The sequence below is a fragment of the Lytechinus pictus genome, chromosome 2 (assembly GCF_037042905.1).
Source record: "Lytechinus pictus isolate F3 Inbred chromosome 2, Lp3.0, whole genome shotgun sequence".
Classification (NCBI taxonomy): Eukaryota; Metazoa; Echinodermata; class Echinoidea; order Temnopleuroida; family Toxopneustidae; genus Lytechinus; species Lytechinus pictus.
Window position 1 is genome coordinate 27029333 of NC_087246.1, and position 22779 is coordinate 27052111.

General features: G+C 34.8%; 1 protein-coding gene across 1 annotated transcript; it reads right to left on the minus strand.

The window, feature by feature from the left end:
- Nucleotides 1-2507: 2507 nt before the first annotated feature.
- On the minus strand, nt 2508-15348 carry LOC129273207 (programmed cell death protein 6-like). The gene is made up of 4 exons (XM_054910243.2): nt 15279-15348; nt 12894-13097; nt 11687-11796; nt 2508-7710 (listed from the first exon to the last, which is right to left on the minus strand). The coding sequence occupies exons 2-4, from the start codon at nt 13057-13059 to the stop codon at nt 7609-7611; spliced, it is 378 nt and encodes a 125-aa protein (XP_054766218.2). The 5' UTR covers nt 13060-13097; nt 15279-15348; the 3' UTR covers nt 2508-7608.
- Nucleotides 15349-22779: the final 7431 nt, after the last annotated feature.

Genomic DNA, 22779 nt, shown 5'->3' on the forward strand with positions numbered 1-22779 from the left:
ACTTCAGAGTTATCCTCTACCCCCCTTGTCCCCAAAAAGTTGGAACTTTAGAGGTATCCTTTACCCCCCCCCCTCCTCCCAAAAAGTTGGAAATTTTAGAGGTATCCTTTACCCCCCTCCTCCACAAAAAGTTGGAACTTTTAGAGGTATCCTTTACCCCCCCTCCCCAAAAGTTGGAACTTTAGAGGTATCCTTTACCCCCCCCCTCCCCAAAAGTTGGAACTTCAGAGTTATCCTCTACCCCCCTTGTCCCCAAAAAGTTGGAACTTTAGAGGTATCCTTTACCCCCCCTCCTCCCAAAAAGTTGGAACTTTTAGAGGTATCCTTTACCCCCCTCCTCCACAAAAAGTTGGAACTTTTAGAGGTATCCTTTATCCCCCCTCCTCCACAAAAAGGTCGAACTTAGAGGTATCCTTTACCCCCCCCCCCCTCCTCCCAAAAAGTTGGAAATTTTAGAGGTATCCTTTACCCCCCTCCTCCACAAAAAGTTGGAACTTTAAGAGGTATCCTTTACCCCCCCCTCCCCAAAAGTTGGAACTTTAGAGGTATCCTTTACCCCCCCCCCCCCCCTCCCCAAAAGTTGGAACTTCAGAGTTATCCTCTACCCCCCTTGTCCCCAAAAAGTTGGAACTTTAGAGGTATCCTTTACCCCCCCCCCTCCTCCCAAAAAGTTGGAACTTTTAGAGGTATCCTTTACCCCCCCCCCCTCCCCAAAAGTTGGAACTTTTAGAGGTATCCTTGACCCCCCCTCCTCCACAAAAAGGTCGAACTTAAGAGGTATCCTCTACCCCCCCCCCTCCTCCCCAAAAGTTGGAACTTTAGAGGTATCCTTTACCCCCCCCCCTCCATAAAAAGTTGGAACTTCAGAGTTATCCTCTACCCCCCTTGTCCCCAAAAAGTTGGAACTTAAGAGGTATCCTCTACCCCCCCCTCCCCAAAAAGTTGGAACTTTAGAGGAAAACATTAACATACACCTCGGGGTGTTTCACAAAGAGCCTAGTGTGACTCAGAGTCATGCTTAAAGGTCAAGTTTATCCCAGAAAAATGTTGATTTGAATAAATAGAGAAAAATTAAACTAGCATAACGGTGAAAATTTCATCAAAATCGGATGTAAAATAAGAAAATTTTAAGTTTCGTTTATTTTTTCACAAAACTTATATGCGCAACTCGGTGACATGAAAATGAGAGAGTCGATGATGTCCCTCACTATTTCTTTCGTTTTTTATTGTTTGAATTATACAATATTTTGTTTTCTACAGATTTGGCAATAAGGACCAACTTGACAGAACCATATCATATGCTAATGCCACATGTTCAGGGAGGAATTAGTCATTGTTTTACTTGACAATGAGAATATTCCATATTTCATATAATAAAATACAAAAGATATAGTGAGTGGATGACTTCATCAGTCTCCTCATTTGCACACTGACCAGGATATGTTATAACTGTTTTGTGAATTTAAGCGAAACTTTAAAATGTCATTAACTTTCTTATTTCATATCGGATTTTGATGAAATTTTCAATGTCATGCTTGTTGGATTTTTCTCTTTTTATTCAAATTAACTTAAAGTTGGGGTGGACTTGTCCTTTAAATACAGACATGCACGAGATATGTAACACCCGATTTCTTGAGTAGTGCACATCCTTTAAGTATGATTTGACCAATGTGGTGATGCCATCTATACTGTGCACAACTGGGAATTTAAGTGCGATTCTAAGTCACATTTAAAGGTCAAGTCCACCCCAGAAAAATGTTGATTTGAATAAATAAAGGAAAATCAAACTAGCATAACACTGAAAATTTCATCACAATCGGATGTAAAATAATTTCGCTTATTTTTCACAAAACAGTGATATGCACAACTGAGTGACATGCAAATGAGACAGTCGATGATGTCCCTCACTATTTCTTTTGTTTTTTATTGTTTGAATTATAAAATATTTCATTTTCAACAGATTTGATAACAAGGACCAACTTGACTAAACCACATAGTATTAAACAATGCTAATTCCACATGTTCTGGGAGAAATTAATTGTTTTTTTCACTTGGCAATGAAGAGAAAATTAGAATATTTCATATAATAAAATACAAAAGAAACAGTGAGTGGATGACATCAGTTTCCTCATTTGCATACAAACCAGGATGTACATATCAACTTTTTGTTGGGGTGGATTTGTCCTTTAACTCTTTGTGAAACTACCCCCAGGGGGATTACCAAGTGATAAAATTGGTTTTACAAATATTACAGTTTGGACCAACAAAGATAGCTTCTATAACCAAGTAAACGGCACCCTCGTTAGCATGACATTTACTCCAACAACATCAACAGTTCTGTAGAAAAGTGGATTTTATCATTTTGGACATGTGAAGATTTTAAGTGAATTTTGCAGACTTTGTACAATATTTCTTTATTCCTACCTTGGGGCAATTGTGTCTTATAATCCTGATCAACCTTCTGATACATGTAACAGACAAAAAGTGACCTTTGCTATTCTGATATATTTAATAAAGTATTCTTTGTATTTATTATATTCAAATCACACAATTCATGCATGAGATACAAGTATAAGATTCACCATTCCCTATACAAACAATATCATACAAGGCTTCAATATGAAATCATGTGTTTTGAAATTTGAAAGACCTAGAAAGAATAAATCCATGTCTTCAACTGCAATATATATATGAGGATAATGTCTTTTCATAAATAGCCAACATAAAATCACAAGAATAAAGATCGAGTAATGCGCAGTCACATTTCGCCTACGATGGCCATACGGCAAGTCAAAAACGGCCGTTTTCAACTCACTGTGTGTACACCGGAAGGGAAATGTAACTGCAGTGTAAGAATTAAAACAGACAGAATGAATTAACTGCCTTTGAATACTTGTAGAGACATAATATCCGGTTACAAAGTCTGAAATGTTTTATGGCTCGGAGCTCCCGTAACACGTGCTTACCAACTAATCCATACACAAGGGGCCCGTCTTACAAAGAGTTGTGATTGATCTGATCAATCGCAACTATGGAAAGCCAGCAACATCAACATCTAAAATTACATGCTTTTGTCAAAATATTTTGTAGAAATTATGTATATTCATACATTCCTGTTTTACTTGACAATTCAGTATGCTTCTCTTTGTTTTCAAAGGACAATGAGCAAATTTCCTAAAGAAAAATTATGGATTGTATATTGATTTTTGAATAAATAGTGTAATTCAGTGAAAATCAGAAATATGTGAACTGTTCTTCAGAAACAATGAGATCATCAACACTGATTTGGGTACAACTTAATTTCACCCTTCCACGACACAATGCAAATTTCAAAATGATGTAACTTTCTCATGATTGCTTATCAGGATTTGATAATTTCATGTTTTGCTTTTGAAATCCAAGTCTTAAGGATCTATTAACATCATTTCGATTTGGACAAGTACCGCTTTGATATATTTATATTAATGCTGAAAATGAAGACTGTCCAATATGATAAAAACACAAATAAGCTGTAGCTTTATCAGTTGTCTTTCAAGGATATGTAACTACATAAAGTAGGTAAATTGCCAATTTGCCTTCTGCCAACTCATCCACTCACCACATGGTCTACTTTCATTCAGTCTAATGCCATTCCGTGCATCAACATTTCGTCTAACAACCATTTGGTCCAATCATCACTTTGTCTATTCACCATTGCGTCTCATAACCAGTTGGTCTAACATCCATTTCATTTTCATTCATTTTGCACAATTCAACAATTCCAATTAGAACAAATGGTATGTGGACTAAATAGCTATTGGACCAACTGGTTATTAGACGGAATGAAAGTAGACCATGTGGGGAGTGGACAAACTGATGGTAGACCAAATGATAGTAGACGAGTTTGCAATTGGACAAATTGGCATTAGACGAAGTGGAAGTAAACCCATGATATATATCATCTGCTTAGAGGCAGAAATACATTAAAGGTAAAAGAATGTAGTTGCGGCAAACAATTATTTCATGAGAAAGTCTTTGAAATCAAGGTTAATTGTCACCCATTTATCATAGATCTAAATCTGGTACATTAACATAACTTATCTTTGTGAAATCATGAAATATTAGCTGAAAACTAACAACACTCATGATCACCAACACAGAAAATCCCATATGTGGGATTAACATTGCTTGGAAAAATACCCAATATCTATAAATGGAATTCCTTGTTCTTGAGATGGGCCCATATCATACCCAATATTATTTATGACATTACCCTCATATTAGTCATATTATCCCAATATCTAATCAGTAGCCAAAATAGACAATATATTTCCTGAACATGTCAAGATTATTTTGAGTAATATTGTACATACCATTGTAGCCATCATGCAGTTTATTCACACCATGCACATCATGCAAATAATGTAAAAATTGACATATAAAGACAGATGCATAGTATCAGCATATACTCAATCATGATAGGGCTAGGTACACAAGTATGAATACCGATAAATTTTCAGGCAAACTAAAATGACACAAAATTAATATTACAATAAACTAGCACATCAATGATGTGGAGCTCATCCAGCATCTCGCAACGAAGTTTGGTGAACCTCATGAAGCTCTACCAGATGGAAGAAAAAAAAAATCAAAATCGGTCAACAAATAAAGGAGAAGAAGCATTTTATGTGAATTTTTAAAAATATGCATAAATTGGCATAAAAATTGTTCTAGACAAAATTTCAAAATTCTGTGTAGAAGTTTGGTGAACCTCATGAAGCTCTACCAGATGGAAGCAAAAAATTCAAAATCGGTCAACAAATAAAGAAGAAGCATTTTTTGTGAATTTTGAAAAATGCGCATGAATTAGCATATTTATTGAGTTTCAAAATTCTGTGTAGAAGTTTTGAATCCCCCACCTAGTGCTATCATATAAAGCAAACAGAATTGAAATCGGACTTGAAACGGCTAAGAAGCATTTTGAAATTGTGGACGGACGACAGACGCCACGCCACGGCATAAGCTCATCTGGCCCTTCGGGCCGGATGAGCTAAAAACTAGACACTATTTCAAAGTACTTAAACCAGTTACAACTGGAAACATGCACACTTTTCTAGTTTAACAGAACATGTGTGGCAACACAATCACAGAATAAAAATTAAATTTACATGATTTATGCAACTTAAATCTTATACAATATTAAAGTAATCTGGTTTGAATGAACATATAGGTGCAGTCCAAAGACAACATACATGTAAATTACAAGATATTTTCTCTTCACTTAATTAAATTTAGAAGCAATACTTAGTAACATGTTACAATAGGGTTAAAATTGAATTTGAGAAATGGATTAAGGCAATGTCTTCTAAAAAAAGCATGTTGTATACAGAACATCAGTAATTAACACTATCTGTATGTCACATTTTAATAAACTATGCAGTAAAATGACATTCTCCAGCAATAACGATTATGCCACAATGTACTATATATACTACAATCATGCATGGTTTGTCATTGTACTGATGAATTCAATGCAGCATACTCTCATACATGCAAGTGAAAAAAAAATCTATTTTTTTGTTGTTGTTTGTTTTAGATTCTCTTTATTTAGCAATGCTAAAAACCACACATCGGGTCCAATTAACAGAAACAATTTCTGATTAAAGATAAAGACTAATTTACAGTACAGTATGTAGTGCTCTTCCTGACTCTACATTGGCAATTATCAAAATCACTGTTTGAAAATGCAAATTTAGCAAAGTTTCATTATAATTTTGCCATTGTAAATCAATTTGACTCATCCATATTTGATTTTTTTTTCAAAAGTATGAAAATGTACTGAAAATTTAATGATTGTTGTCAATTTGACTCATATCCATATTTCGTTTTTTTAAGTATAAAAATGTATTGAAAATTAATGATTGTTGCCAATTTGAAAAGCAAGGCCAGATTGATATCTACCTTACCTCTATGGGCCAATGAAAATAAATAAAAGCAGATCACACTAGCATCATCCTCATGTCAGTTTGAAAAAAAAAATAATTGAGAATCAAAGCTGGATGATGGTATCTTTTAAAAATTGACTTTCCTGTCTCTTTTATATATAAATGACCATTTGTCACTTCAACAAAATAAACAATAAAATAAAAAACAAATCTACAAACAGATATACAAAAATATATACATACATGTGAATTGAATGACCAAGTACAAATTGAAAAAAAAACAGGAGAGGCAATAACCAAAATATGCATCTCACGAACAGTATGCTAAGTGACGTACATGCTTACAGATTACACAGAAAATAATAAAAAATATGAGTTCTTTGTATCATTGTGTTTTTTTATTTCACTGGGTAACATGAATCCCTGTTAATTACCTAATATGCACCAATAATTTTTGTAATATGCTGCTAAATAGCATGAGAGTCCAAAGACAAGATTATATTTATTACACAATTACATTATTTTGCCCAACAATTATAAACTGGGACTGTTTAAAAAATGAATGGGATAATGATAGCAGAATCAGTCACAATTACCTTTGAAACTCTCAAATATATTATCTTCAGTTAAATTTCGAACTGGACTATACTGAGTTGTAAGGTAGGCTACCCCAAGAAGTTATCTAGGACATTCCTTCTAAAGCAATATGCTGTATATATATGTATTAAATAACTTATTCATGAACAGTACAATATACTCCTGAGACCACTTGGTATCCTGATATTTTGTTGAGGGATGGGAGATGAACCAAAAGTATGTTAAATTGATATTTTTAGATAAAGTAAAGGGGTACGTCATAGGGCAGTGTTACATATATGCCGAAAGTGGACTGAATGCCAGCGTCGAAGAAGGCTGCTCGACTTATGTGTATCACCTCTCTCTCTTTTTGATTGCCGTACGGACGCGGACACCGCCTCGGACTGAGTTCACCTTTGGAAGTGGTTTAAAGGCGCCTTCAATCCTGCAATCGGTATGTGTATCACCTCCAAGACGGCTTGACCACTGAACTATATATAGTGAACAATAGTTATTGCTAACGAACAATAGAAAAAGTCGACATAAAAGTCAACCAACATGTGTCACGTTAATAGACAACCTGAGACCGGCTCATGTGTATCAAGGGGTTAATAATCTCAAGGTGCCTTCAGGCCACTTTTGGCGTAAATGTATCACCACCCAAATTTAAAGTGTGAAGGCGTCATCAAAGCCGGTGTCGGGGGCATCCTCAAACCCGACAACGTGTATCAGGGGCTATAGTTACATTACAAAACATTTTGTTCCTTTCAATTTTTTTATCACTTGGGGAAAAGGCAACTGCCCCAATCTTGTATTTGCCCATTGTGGATTGGGTTATTTCTAAATTCTCAAATTACTTCCACTCATTTGGTTAATCATTTATTCTATATTGTTGTGTTTTTTTTCGAGTGGGGGGGGGGGGGTGAGTATGAGTAGGAGTCTGCCCCAGTGACCCAGTCCCCCCAAAATATTGTCAAAATCATAAATGTATGTCACTGCTATTTACTTCACTAACAGGGCATCAAGAATCTATCATTTGCCTATAGCTGTACTCTGCAGAGAATGAACAGCTTCAACATGATCTATCACTAAGTACTGCTACTACCATCTACTTCCCAATGCTGAACACTAATGATAAGAACTGTTCATAATTGATCATGATCCATCCGTTCCTGTTCGTGTCAAACGCCTGGAATGAATTGGTCAAACTCTACAAGAGAAAGAGATAGAAAATAAGCATTGGTAAATTCTTGTATAAAAATCAATACATGTTACTTTACAGACCATCTTTATAGAATTTCTCTGGTAAATTTGTGGAAATGCAATCTCCTGTACTTTATCATGCAGTACAGCAGAATTTAACAGTTTTGCATACAGAATTCTGATGCTTATATATATGTATAGGTATATTTCAATATAATGCTTATAAATACAACTTTTTCATATTTCAGTGTGCATTAGTGACAATTTTACTATCAGTTATGAATTCAAATACTGACTACACTGGTAGTATTATTTTCTATAATTCAATGCTACACACAAAAAAAAGTATGACCATAGGGTTATATAATGAACCATTGTGCAGTAACTCTGTCATCGATATGGAATTACCAAGATACTACTACTTAAAATGACTAATCAAAGTCAGGATTTTCTTTGAAAGATTAGAGACTTATGACGACGTGCTGCTACAAGATGACTTCATTTCAAGGCACTGCGCATGCGTAACATCCTCACCCTCGCTGACTAGCAGAATTGAGAACTCTCCACCTCCATTCTGCCGTTCTGCTAAATCATTGTCGACGTGCACGTAAGTGATGTCATTTCAACTGCTTAAGCTCAGCATGAAGATCAATTGCAATGGATCTTTTCCCTTATAAAACAGTTTTCAGTGAATTTACACAAAATTAATGTGTACGATGCACTATCTTTATCATACATGAAATTGTTTTCTGAACTCCAAAATATTAATCGCTTGATCTCCTAACTCGCGTAAAAAGGAATTAAAGCAAGTGTGCACAAGTTGCACCTCCGCATCACCCGACGGGGCGTGACGCAATGGTATGCCAGATCTTCCGGGATGGGCAGCGTGTCATGACTCGCTCACTATCATGCTCTTTCACGTGGACGCAAGTACAGTGTACACGACTACATGTACACGTTGAGTAAAATCTAAAATACATATCTGTAGTGAACATAGACAGGTGATTATGTTGACACACCAGATCAGTGAACTGATACACCGTTCACTCATTCTAAAACTCTCTAACAACGGTACAATGTCTACAAAAGTCAGTATTTGGAATTATTCTATTCTGCTTTTATATAGCACTTAATACACGAGAACGTCACTAAGCGCTTTTAATACAGATATTTCATTACCCCGGTCAGTAAATTCTGGCTTGCCCGCACACAATACATGCATGTGATATCATTAACTCTTACTCTGCCAGGCCCAATACCCCTCTACTGCCAGGGATATTCGAGGGAATCCTAAATTGACCGAAATGTGAGCAGCGACGTATTTTAAAACGGTCATAATTCTTTACCCGTACGTTGTATAATAAAACCTTCTACACATGAAATGATGCATGGTTCATGGGCTTTATGGTCGTGTTATTATCTTTCATATTCGCGTTTGGAAAAATGGAGAAAAGATGTAATATTTTACATCATTTTTTTTTCAATAAGTAAAACCTAGAAAATAATGATTTCATGAACATTTCAAAGAGTAAATAACCTGAGGAATTGTAGAGATACCAAGAAATTAAGAAGATAAAATGAAAGTTCAATGTTTACCCTTTCAAATGACGTATCTATTGATGAAATTGAACAAACAGAAATAACGAAAAATAATGCTCTTTTGAATGAAATACTATTTTGCTATTCAAGTTATTTCCTCTGCTGAAGTACGAGAAAGCAACCTGTTCCAAATAAGGGCATTGTCTTCGATCAAGTGACCAATCACAGCACAGCTGCGATCCCCAAGCAAACACACACAATAATATATTAGAGCCATGTATCTTCAAAGTGTGGCCAACCGTACCCTTTCATTCGTGTAGTCTTCAAAATAAGACTCTGTAATTTTTTTTATTCGTAGTGTAACAAACAAAGTTAATGCCAGTCAGGAGACAAAATATAAAAGAACTAAAGATGATATATTGAAATATAGATAAAGAGGGGTCGGACAGATTCAATATTTACAAGTTTGGGGTATAAAATCCCACAAAATAATATGGGCGTTCTTGGCAAAGTGCACAGAAGTAAGAAAAAAAAAGTTTATTTTTCGTGAATCAAAGAAGAGGGAATGCAAATCAGTTACAAACAAAAATCAATACAAATTTTCAAAAAGAAAATAGGCCTAATTGTTCTGTATTACTGGTCTGACCAAAGTAGCCCCCTGTTAACATTCTACGTGACTACATTCTTTTGTTCATGCCACCAAGTCATGAACAATAGATGACCAGACTCTCTTTCATGAGGAATCTCTAATCCGCGCTCCCTCCTGACCTATTATCTAGGAGAGTAATTTAGCACAGGATGTTCATAGAAATCGGGGCTCAAGCGCATCTTTTGATTTGACTTTTGAATACTTTCAAAGGTTCCGGTATTGATTTCTTATGGGTGACCCAGGTAAAGAGAAAACAATTTGCCCCCCTACAGAAAAATCCTGCATCCGCCCAGGGCCTCCCCAGCTCGTAGCACTTTCCATGGTAAAAGAAATAATTTGTTCAGATAACATAGTGTACAATAATATGCGTGGTATAAAGAAATGTAATATTCAACCCGTTATCATCGTTATCATTTTCATTTCTACTCTCTAAAGTCGTTTTAAAATCCCCTTGATAGTGACGTCAATGATGCAGCAAGTAACAGGTCGGTCTGATCGGTTTTGTTAATGTATCCCTTTCTTTCTTTTCCTCAAAACATCTGATATTACTGTATATACTCCGTTTACTTTTTCTCTGACCAATGGTTTGATTTAGCAAAGGAAAAACATCCACCTTGAAAAACAAATCAATCTTGAGACGAATAAAGCGGTATTATCGGCCGTTTTAATTATCACATTTATTTGTTTTGCTTCTTCCTATTTTATTCAAGGAGAATATTGAACGATTCATATTTTTGTGAGAATTTGAGTATGATATTGATAAGCATAACAATGTCAATCATTCTTTTTTTTTATGGTTTGGGCTATAAAAACACAAACGAATATGAACCGTTATTTACCTGATCTTAAGTTTATGAAGAGAGAGTTTGGCTGCAGAAGGAATGCAATTGATATGATTACAACAATTATTTTTGAATAATAATCATAATGATGATGATGATGATTCTGATGGCAATAACATTAATAATAAAAAAGTGAAGGAGAAGAATAATGATGATAATAATAACAACAATAATAATGATTATGATAATAGTAATACTAATAATGATAATAATAATAACAATAATAAATGAATAAATAAATAATGAGTGTGATGATTGCAGTGCGATGAGAGTTGGAAATGACAGCCTTCTTTACTCATGTATTTATTACGAGAACAATTTTGTGAGAATGCTAAAAAAACAAAGTATAAGACCTTTCCCCCCCACCCCCAAAAAAATCTCCCCCAAACCGTGCACATTTGCAGGCAGAAAAAAGCCTTGACACATGAATACTACCATACCGGCCTGCAAAAGAACCGATCGATAGCTCATGAATATTCATAAAACAATAGCGAATGGGTGAGTAGCGTTGGGTGAGAGACATCGTACTGCTCTGTCATTGGTCAATTCTGAGCTGAATGCCTTCGCACACTCGCCTTTGCTCTGCCCATAGAAGTACATGTATTGCTACACACAACCTTTATATCACACGTTTCTATAGGAGAAATCTAGATTCAGATCGCGGCAATATCCGAAATCAACTCTTCAAAATAATGATGCAAAAATGCCATTTTACTCAAAAAATGTCTATGTAAACCACTATTTTTTATATAGCAAAATCAATTGTGAATTCCTTGCCAATATAACAACATAAAAAACACAGAATATGGTGTTGATTTTCTGGTTGTAAAATTGGTTAAACAAAAAAAAGTTACCTGGGCAACTATAGCTGCCAGTGGCACTAGAGGGCTATGGGCAACTATAGCTGCCAATGGCTCTTAAAGAGTTAATAAAATGTATAAGTGTAAACAAACCTGAATAACACAGCAACATTGAATGAAATCATCAAAAGCTATTGAGCCTTTCCCACTCCGATCAAACTTGCGAATCAGTAAGTGATAAATCCTGTCTGATAACCGATATCCTAGAAAAAAAACACAAATTAAATAGGTTTAGATAATAATAATGGTACCAACAATAAAGAGTATATCATGAATAAGATTTATCTGGTTGGTAATTTAATAAGCATATGTTCTTTTTTATGATTAAAATGATATGGAGAATATCAATAAAAAGGAAACCCAACTTTGATATTTTATGAGAATATCATTCAATTACTAATCATGAAAATAATATTGCCTAAAGGTATGGCTTATTAGCATTCCAAAGTTCTATGACCTACAATGTACATGTAGCATCACTGAACAACACTGTTCTTGAAAAATTAGGTATAACAATGCATCGTTAACTTCTACTGTACATGTATATAGGAAAATCGTTAACATGTGTCTTTGAAGTATGGGATTATTTGTTTGTTTGTTTTATTTTTATTTCTGCGTTCACAATACATTATCACAAATATTTACATTGTTTGTAATATACAAAATAATTCATAATGCATACAATATAAACATAATACATAATTTGAAGGAAAAAAATGGTGTGGGCATATACTCCACATTTTGATAATAAAAAAGGAACATAAACAAAATTTAATGAACGCAGGAGACCGCCATTGTGAGCGGTTAAGCTTGTAATTGATGGCGGCCTCAATGCATTTGATCTGTCAATATCACTCCCTAAAGAGTTGTTTTTATGCATTTGAAACTTTGAACTGAATTTACTCGATGTGTTTGACTTTGATTGTTCTTCTATGTACATTGAAAAACAAACAAACAACATGTTATGGCATACAGTATAAAGAAGTGGTAAGATTTTCAACACATGTGTTCGTATTCTTTTCAATTTTTATTGTTCATTGTGCCCAATTTTTCTTGATTGTCAAGAAAGTACTTTCTATAAAGAATGTATACAAATATACTAGGCTCTGAAAAAGTAGGAGTGGAGATTTCCACTCCTAGCATTTCTTATTGTCCCATTCCTATTGCAATGTGGGCAATAGACAAGTTCGTATGGTTCATGAATTGGTATAATTCTTGATCAAGCAAAACACCAACACTGAGTTTAAATTTTCATAGAATTTCTTAAATTCTCATGAAATGGATGAATGAAATTTCATACCGAATGATGTGAGGGCATGCTTAAGTTCATTCATGTCTATGTTTCCCGAGCCATCCCTGTCATAGCCTTTGAACGTGTTCTGCCAGTCAGTGACGTACTTCCACAATGCACCAAACTCCTGGAAGGTTATGGTACCCGAGTGGTCTTTATCAAACATGGTTATCATCAGACGAATTGTCTCAGGGTTAAAAGCAGTCCATGTTCCTGTCAAAAAAAGAAAAGAAAAAGAAAAGATTGATGGGTTATAGTTAAGTGAGATTTTGTTGTATGAGGACAGTTCTAATTTCCATGTACATAATTTATAATGAACGCTGGATAATAGCACCAAAATAACAAGAAGCATGTTCATTAAGTATTTCATACTGAGTATTTAAGTTCTATTACTACAATGTATCATTATTTGAGATTTCTTTTAATTGTTGGTGGCACTTGCACATATCTTGTGTTGTCTTACCGGTGATGCCAACAATCAAGAAAAACCTTTTGGAAAGTTGAATAATACAGCGTATCTCATAAAAATGTTAATGGCACTCTAGAGGGATAGAGTGTGAAAATTAGTAATTTTATAATCGTAAACTAGCATTTGTTTTATACAACTGGTTTAAACTTCATGTGATATGGGTCCATCAAACACAGAGATATGAGCCTTCTTTCAGAACTCATCAGAAAACCTCTCAATCCAAGTTTTGTTATTACGTTGAATGAAGTATGTAGCCCAATCACGTCTTCATTCACTGTTTTTTATTTCCCCACGCTTATTGTGTGCCGATACTTAAATTCAAAAGAAAATGAAAGGTTCAAAGAAAATTGGCTCATCTTTAATCAAACATGATATCCTTAATCAAACTTGAAAATTGATTGATTATAGGCCTAATAAAGGATAACTACAAAAGGAAATAAATTAAAACATTTCTTTTAATCCATGATCTCATCTTGATCCCATTTATTCATCAGAGAGGGACGAGTGAATAGGCCATCCTGAAGCCGTGAACAAAAGAAAATCCTAGCAGATTTACAAACCTTGTTAGCTAAACCGGACTACACATACTACTTAAAATACAAAACTTGCTCATATCTTTGTGATCATTGGAATTTATCACATAAAATTGAATCCAGTAGTAGAAAATAAATAGTATTTTACGGGTGTAAAATATATATATGATATTGTAATTTTAATATCATACCCATCTAGAGTGTTATTAACATTTTTTGTGGGAAATGCTGTACTATGCTGCATAAATATGTTGAACAACTCATGATTTCATGTCGTCAAATGAAGACATTCCAATTCACAAATTTGATAATTAAAATTATCCTCTTTATCAGTGAGGAAGGAAAAGGTCCCAACAAAAAACTGCAGGTAAATGTGAGACAGCTCTTTGATTTTCTTAACAAATGCCATCATGTAATAATAGGCATTTACATACAGCACCATGTATTCCAAGGTAAGCTACATGTACATGTATTATTATTACCTCAACTTAAAGGACAAGTCCACCCCAACAAAAAGTTGATTTGAAGAAAAAGAGAAAAGTTCAACAAGCACAACACTGAACATTTCATCAAAATCGGATGTAAAATAAGAAAGTTATGACATTTTAAAGTTTTGCTTAATTAAAAAAAACAGTTATATGCACATCCTGGTCGGTATGCAAATGAGGAGACTGATGATTGTACTTTATTATATGAAAAAATGAAATTTTCTCCTCATTGTCAAGTGAAACAACGATTAATTCCTCCCAGTACATGTACATGTGGAATTAGCATTGTTTAATACTACATGTATATGATTCAGTCAAGTTGGTCCTTATTTTCAAATCTGTAAAAAATGAAATATTGTATAATTCAAACAATAAAAAACAAAAGAAATAGTGAGTGAGGGACATCATCATCTGTTTCATTTGCATGTCACTGAGTTGTGCATATCACTGTTTTGTGAAAAATAGTGAAACTTTAAAATGTCATAACTTTCTTATTTTACATCCCATTTTGATGAAATTTTCAGTGTTATGCTAGTTTGATTTTTCTCTATTTATTCAGATCAACTTTTTTCTGGGGTGGACTTGACCTTTAAGATCGAGCTGCCTTCCAGCGCTCAGTGCATTCAAGGAATTAATCCTGCCAGGTACCTATTTACCTCACCTGGGTAGAGCGCAGCACATTGTGGGAAAATTTCTTGCTGAAGGAAAGCACTCCATGGCTGGGAATAGAACCCATGTCCCTCTGGTTGAAAGACAAGAATCTTAACCACATTAAACAACTAGACCAACGATGCCACCATTTAAAGATTATACATGTAGAAAAGAGAACTAATATTTTTAAACACTGAATAAGGATCTTTGCTTTATCATCAGATACAGTATATTTATGTCAACTTAAACATACCATTTGATAATGCTTTCTGTAGTTCTTGTGCTGATATATGGCCACTGCGGTCCGTGTCTACCCTGTCAAAATAATTAAAAAAAATTAAAAATCTCCTCGCCATTAACAATTCACAAAATTAGTGACCATTCATGTCTAAATGCAATATTCAAAACCTTAAAATACAATTTTGTCAAATGTAAACAAAACTTACTTGATTATTCAGTCCACTGTTTTTTTACAAGATCATGACAGACAAGATTTAGATTTCGATACTACTACTAGAACTAAACTGGATTCCAAAAGAGACTTATCAAACTTCACAAGTGCACTACACAAATTCCACGCAGTCAAAATGAACCAAATTTTGACACAGGCTAGCTTCAATAATCTTTACTAAGCACATGTAAATAATTAAGAGATTGGTTTAATCACAAAGAGGCTGTAGCCCCTTAAATCTATTTGTTCCAGAATCCAAAGTCACAAAATGGCAAAATAAAGACCAATGAAAATGAGATGGGATTAAACAAACTTACAACTTTACATACATGTATTAAAGTTCACAGTATCACCATCGGCATGTTTAATTGATTGCCTCAATAACCAAGAAGTTACAGGAAGTTAAAGTTAGCATTTTGAACACACCTATCTGCCTATTGAGTTCAAAGAAGCATAATGCATGAATGGACTCAATAGCACTCAAGCAAAGAATGACCATTTGTTTTTTACTGAAACTGAGACTTTTGTGACTTTGGTTTCTTGAACCAATTGATTTAAGGGGCTACAGACTCTTTGTTATATAAACCAATCTCTTAAATTATTGACATGTACTTCGTACAGACTAGTGAAGCTAGCCTGCATCAAAATTTTGTTCATTTTGACTGAATGGAATTTGTGAAGTGCACTTGTGAAGTTTGATAATTTTCTTTTGGAACTCAGTTTAGATACTAAAAATTTTAGGGCATAATCTCTCTCAAGATCCCTTCAATTGCACCCAAATGAAAGACAAATTAAACTAGAATTTTGACCTGGCCCAGCCTGCTGATTTTCCTCATACGTTAGACCCCCCCAAGCAAAGTAATATATGTACATGTCGATCTTGAAATTTATTGAATTATCCCCTATCGAACATGCATTTTTCCTTTCATTTTTGGTAGTCTTAATTGATATTATTCTACATTTCATTAATTCTATACAACTCTTAAACTTAAATTTGTCTATTTATCCAGTGCAAACAAAACGTATTTAAGTGCTTTTGAAGTTTTATTAAGATTTGATCTACCATACACACACAGTGCAATGATTAGTCCCTTTACGAGACTTCAATTTTATTTTGAAAACAATAATTTACTAGTCAGAATTAAACTATTATAATTACATTTTGTAGATCTAACGTATAACATGTAGATCTACGAAACTTGCAGTTAGTGATAGTCAATGGGTGATTTCATGTATAGTGTTGAAATCTGGTGTTGGTGTGACAACACCAACACCAGCCACAGCACCATACTTGAAATCAGGCTGGTGTTGGGATTGACCTCGGAAAATATGATGTATTTCCGGCAGTTCGTGTTGAGTGCTGGTGTTGACTTTCTATGTGTAATTTCTCCATTCACCACCACCAACCCCCAGCCAAGGGATTTGTAAAAAATTGTGATACAAGTTCGGTGTTGACTGTTGGTGCATGGTGTTGATGATCTGCAGCTCACGAACAGGATAAAACATCCCCTTAAAATTTGCTCTTACAGTTAAGATGAGTGCAAATCATAAAAAGATATTTACACTTTAATGCAAAATAATATTTACTCTTTCGGATTCTTGCTGTGATTTTTGCCTTTGGCTTTGCATTCAATTTTACTGCAATTTCTCTCTGATTTCACTCTCTGCGTCAAGACTTCTTGCGTAATATTGAGATAATCAGCAGCACAGCGCAGAGGTGTGACGTAATGAGCTATAGTATAGATAACATCATTGGCATCACATACTTCTGAACTGAGCTCTGTAAGTTCAGTAGCACGTTCTTGCTCTCAACACCAACACTGAACACCGTATAATCACCACCAGTACATGTACACTCATTCAATGAACACCCCAGGTTATGATATAACCTTGTTCTCTGTTACCACTCCCTGTGTGGGAAAATAAGTTTGGCAATGTTTGGCTTATTTTCTCTTGTTCCTGGGGCCTGGCCTAAAGACAAATGCTAGATTTTTGGACACTGTTCATCATATAAATTGGCTCTTAAGTAAACTGAATTCTTTTATTTTTTTTTCTAAATTAAAATTAGAGCTGCCTCTCCTCTGGTGAATACAAACACGATCCCCAAGTTAATAGGCCTAACTTAGACCTACTACGGTACTGAATTTAAAATGAATTGCAACTGAATGGAAATAAGTATTTTTGGTTACAAATGTGGTATTTTGATGATTTTTTTTTAAAAAGATGATGATGGTGATGTGTTGTAATACTGCATAGATCTAAATGTAGGCCTACATGTAGATTCCCCACAGGTGGAAATGCAGTGAACAAGAGGCAGTAGTGCCAGTACGTACTTCTAAGTTACAATTTGTATAGTGAGTGATTGTATTACCGACCGGCCTTGTATTACAGACACACGCATCATACGCATCAGAAAATAAATTCATACGCTCAAAATTTTGCAACATCCTTCCAAAGAGAACTTGAATAGAAATTGATGAAAAATGGTCAAAAACACATTTTCAAAGTCTTAATATTCTAACAATAATAAAATATGGTCAAAATAGCTCATAAGTGTTTTTGTTGTTTTCTCAACTTTTCCCATAGAAAACACACGTTCAGTAATACAATACCTTTTTCAAGTGACCAAAATATTTCACGTGCGAAGAGCGGTCCGATTAGAAGCCAATATCGTAAAAAGGAAAAACGATTTCGGCAAAATTTTCACATACCGTATTTATATTTTGTAGGTAATTGTGTATTTATGTTCAAAGTTTGGTGAATTTTATGAGAATAATGTGTTTGATATGATTGAATTAATGAAAAGTGTTCGGTAATACGATCCACTACCATACAAGCGCAGGCGTAGACCAAAAGCTTCGGTCTCTGTTAATTGTGTTATATTGGTTGTTCCGCTGAACTCCGTTGGCTCCACTCACCAATTACAGAGACCGAACTCTGAAGTTCTAATCTAACTCGATCTGCAACTCAATGGCCATATTATATGTTTATGAAATTATGTATCAAGTTTGCCTCGGATAAACCAGGGAAGTGGGAGTTGTGCGACAGCTGAAGTCACTTTTTTTTCCTTTTAAGTTAATTTTTTCCTGTTTTGGTGCATTTCAAGCCAAACGGAATAATAAACATGATAAACTTTATTTTATTTTTGGTTCAGTTTTTACTTTAGCCTAAACTATTACATGGTTTAGATCTAATCTATATATTAAATATATTTAGGAAATAAAGACAAAATCGATGAGCCCCGCCCCCGGCCGTCAGCGTCGGGGGGATTTTGCATGCCATGACTGTATGACAAAACATTGTTAACCCCTGGCCTGGGCCTAATACTAATAGGAGCTGCATGTTCACGAGCCGTCTGTGAACGAGGAGAAATAAAAAAATTAAAATGTTAAAAAACTCCTCGAAAAGACAGCTGCCAGCCCAGCTGTCTAACTTAGTCTTTATTTTCACTCTTAGTTAGCCAGGCGGCTTCTAGAGAGTAAAAATCATTTACTAACGTAAGGTTACTCTCATACGAAGCCAGGCCTTCTATCTCATAGACCCACACAAAGGAAGCCAAAACCTGAAACTTTCACCCCCGAGATTTCTACTTTCCTTCTAAAAGATCTACTGTAGGCTAGCTCTAAATCATGTACTGATGTACATGGGATAAAACTTCATTTCCGACGCTCGCGTCCGTAACGTCATTGAACGTTGGGATAGTACAATAAGAAACAAGATGGCGGCGTAAACATCGGGCAAGTCTCTTCCGTCTTTTCACAATATCTTTTCATTTTTTTGATGAATTCTTGTTTTAAAAATAACAACGAGAGCGTAGAAATGTCGGAAATGAATTATGAAGTTTTATCCCATGTAGGCCTACATGATTTAGAGCTAGATCTTAGTTTTAGAAGGAAAGTAGAAATCTCGGGGGTGAAAGTTTCAGGTTTTGGCTTCCTTTGTGTGGGTCTATGAGATAGAAGGCCTGGCTTCGTATGAGAGTAACCTTACGTTAGTAAATGATTTTTACTCTCTAGAAGCCGCCTGGCTAGTCTTAGTACAACTACAAGTCCGTCACTACAACGGTAAGGCACTTATGATCCAAGTTTGAAAGGAGACTCGTAAAATGACGTCAGTCTCGCCGATGAATATTCATTAGATCGTGGCCGTGCGTGTTCAATACACACTGCGTGCAGGCATGCAGATAGTTATATGCGAGGAACTTTGGCTCCAGAGACAAGTTGTCAAATAACGTGTGTGTGTGTGCGTGTGTGTACCATCGGCTGGTAGTATGCCATGCTGTCTAAGACTTCAAACGCGTCAGAGAGAGTGCATGGCAATTCGGTAAAACGAAGTTTCCCATATAAAGAGATAATAAAATAACACTATGTACAGTACGCCCGGGGGGCCACTTATATTGACGAGTGGATACCATGCGCGACCAAACAAACACGTAAAAAGGATGTCTTTTTCAAGAGAGGGCACGTTACGTACGTAACGTGATAAGGGTGTCAAAAACACAAAAATATTGAAAAAAGGGTATCTATTTCCAGTACGTTGAGAGGCAAATGTCAGATCAGGGGAGGCAGCTGGGAGTACATCAGGTTTTTTTTAAGGGAAGAATAGTATAGAATAAATTAAAGGTATTATATATAGCCAAATGATCTAGGTGAGGGAAGTGAACAATGATGTTTTTAAAAAAAAGAATGAATATACCTTACCTGAATATTATGGTGAAGCCAATTTAAAAGGAGGTGAGACAAGTTTCAATGGAGGTTTAAAAAAAGAATAAACTGTATTATGGTGAAGCCAATTTAAAAGGATGTGAGGCAAGTTTCAATGGAGGTTTTTAAAAAGAATAAACTGTATATGGTGAAGCCAATTTAAAAGGAGGTGAGGCAAGTTTCAATGGAGGTTTTTAAAAAGAATAAACTGTATTATGGTGAAGCCAATTTAAAAGGAGGTGAGGCAAGTTTCAATGGAGGTTTTTAAAAAGAATAAACTGTATTATGGTGAAGCCAATTTAAAAGGAGGTGAGGCAAGTTTCAATGGAGGTTTTTAAAAAGAATAAACTGTATATATGGTGAAGCCAATTTAAAAGGAGGTGAGGCAAGTTTCAATGGAGGTTTTTAAAAAGAATAAACTGTATTATGGTGAAGCCAGTTTAAAAGGAGGTGAGGCAAGTTTCAATGGAAGTTTTTAAAAAAGAATAAACTGTACTACAAATTTAAAAGGAGGCGAGGCAAGTTGATCAATTGAGGTTTTTAAAAAAGAATAAACTGTACTACAAATTATGGTGAAGCCAATTCAAAAGGAGGTGAGGCAAGTTTCAATGGAGGTTTAAAAAAAAGAATAAACTGTACTACAAATTATGGTGAAGCCAATTTAAAAGGAGGTGAGGCAAGTTTCAATTGAGGTTTTTTAAAAGAATAAACTGTACTACAAATTTGAAAGGAGGTGAGGCAAGTTTCAATGGAGGTTTTTAAAAAGAATAAACTGTATTACAAGTTATGGTGAAGCCAATTTAAAAGGAGGTGAGGCAAGCCTCAATGGAGGTTTTTGAAAAGAATAAACTGTATTATGGTGAAGCCAATTTAAAAGGAGGTGAGACAAGTTTCAATGGAGGTTTTAAAAAAGAATAAACTGTATTATGGTGAAGCCAATTTAAAAGGAGGTGAGGCAAGTTTTAATGGAGGTTTTTAAAAAGAATAAACTGTATTATGGTGAAGCCAATTTAAAAGGAGGTGAGGCAAGTTTCAATGGAGGTTTTTAAAAAGAATAAACTGTACTACAAATTATGGTGAAGCCAATTTAAAAGGAGGTGAGGCAAGTTTCAAATGAGGTTTTTAAAAAGAATAAACTGTACTACAAATTTAAAAGGAGGCGAGGCAAGTTTCAATGGAGGTTTTTAAAAAAGAATAAACTGTACTATAAATTATGGTGAAGCCAATTCAAAAGGAGGTGAGGCAATTAAGTTTCAATGGAGGTTTTAAAAAAGAATAAACTGTACTACAAATTATGGTGAAGCCGATTTAAAAGGAGATGAGGCAAGTTTCAATGGAGGTTTTTAAAAAAGAATAAACTGTACTACAAATTATGGTGAAGCCAATTCAAAAGGAGGTGAGGCAAGTTTCAATGGAGGTTTTAAAAAATAAACTGTATTATGGTGAAGCCAATTTAAAAGGAGGTGAGGGAAGTTTCAATTGAGGTTTTTTTAAAGAATAAACTGTACTACAAATTTGAAAGGAGGTGAGGCAAGTTTCAATGGAGGTTTTTAAAAAGAATAAACTGTATTACAAGTTATGGTGAAGCCAATTTAAAAGGAGGTGAGGCAAGCCTCAATGGAGGTTTTTGAAAAGAATAAACTGTATTATGGTGAAGCCAATTTAAAAGGAGGTGAGGCAAGTTTCAATGGAGGTTTAAAAAAAAATAAACTGTACTGCAAATTTAAAAGGAGGTGAGGCAAGTTTCAATGGAGGTTTATAAATAGAATAAACTGTACTACAAATTATGGTGAAGCCAATTTAAAAGGAGGTGAGGCAAGTTTCAATGGAGGTTTTTAAAAAGAATAAACTGTATTACAAGTTATGGTGAACCATATAGTATTAAACAAAGCTAATTCCACATGTTCAGGGAGGAATTAATCGTTGTATCACTTGACATTGAGGAGAAAATTAGAATATTTCATATTTCCTATAATAAAATACAAAAGAAATAGTGAGAGGATGACGTCATCAGTCTCCTCAGGTGCATACAGACCTGGTGGGTGTTTCATAAAGCTGTTCGTAAGTTAAGAGCGACTTTAAGAACGACTGGTGATCCCATCTTGTGGTAAATGGTATTGAATAGACGATTGTTTAGCGCGTAAAAGGGTTCACCAGTCGTTCTTAAAGTCGCTCTTAACTTACGAACAGCTTTATGAAACGGCCCCCAGGATGTGCATATAACTGTTTTTTTTAATTAAGCAAAACTTTAAAATGTCATAACTTTCTTATTTTACATCCGATTTTGATGAAATTTTCAGTGTTATGCTTGTTGATTTTTTCTCTTTTTATTCAAATCAACTTTTTGTTGGGGTGGACTTGTCCTTTAATGTAATTGTTGTAAAACAGTACTAAATTACTCCATAACAGTATCTCTTGTGAAAAAAATATTTGATTTGTATTAGGTCTACTCTGTGATTGTGTAGTTATACCTTGTTTCAATAAGTTCATTACAAGTTGAACATTAAACTACATCACACCAATGACAAAAGGGGTAGAAGCATAGTTTTGCAACCTTTACTTAAAAGTTCAGCTCTTTCAAGAAAAAGCTAATCTTCACC

What these genes read in the sequence shown, in the direction of transcription:
- LOC129273207 (XM_054910243.2), bottom strand. Translation starts at nt 13,059, where the DNA reads ATGATAACCATGTTTGATAAAGACCACTCGGGTACCATAACCTTCCAG. An exon ending in GCATGCCCTCACATCATTCG is followed by an intron (nt 11,797 to 12,893) that starts GTATGAAATTTC and finishes TTTTTTTTCTAG; the next exon opens with GATATCGGTTATCAGACAGG. An exon ending in AATGTTGCTGTGTTATTCAG is followed by an intron (nt 7,711 to 11,686) that starts GTTTGTTTACAC and finishes TTTCTCTTGTAG; the next exon opens with AGTTTGACCAATTCATTCCA.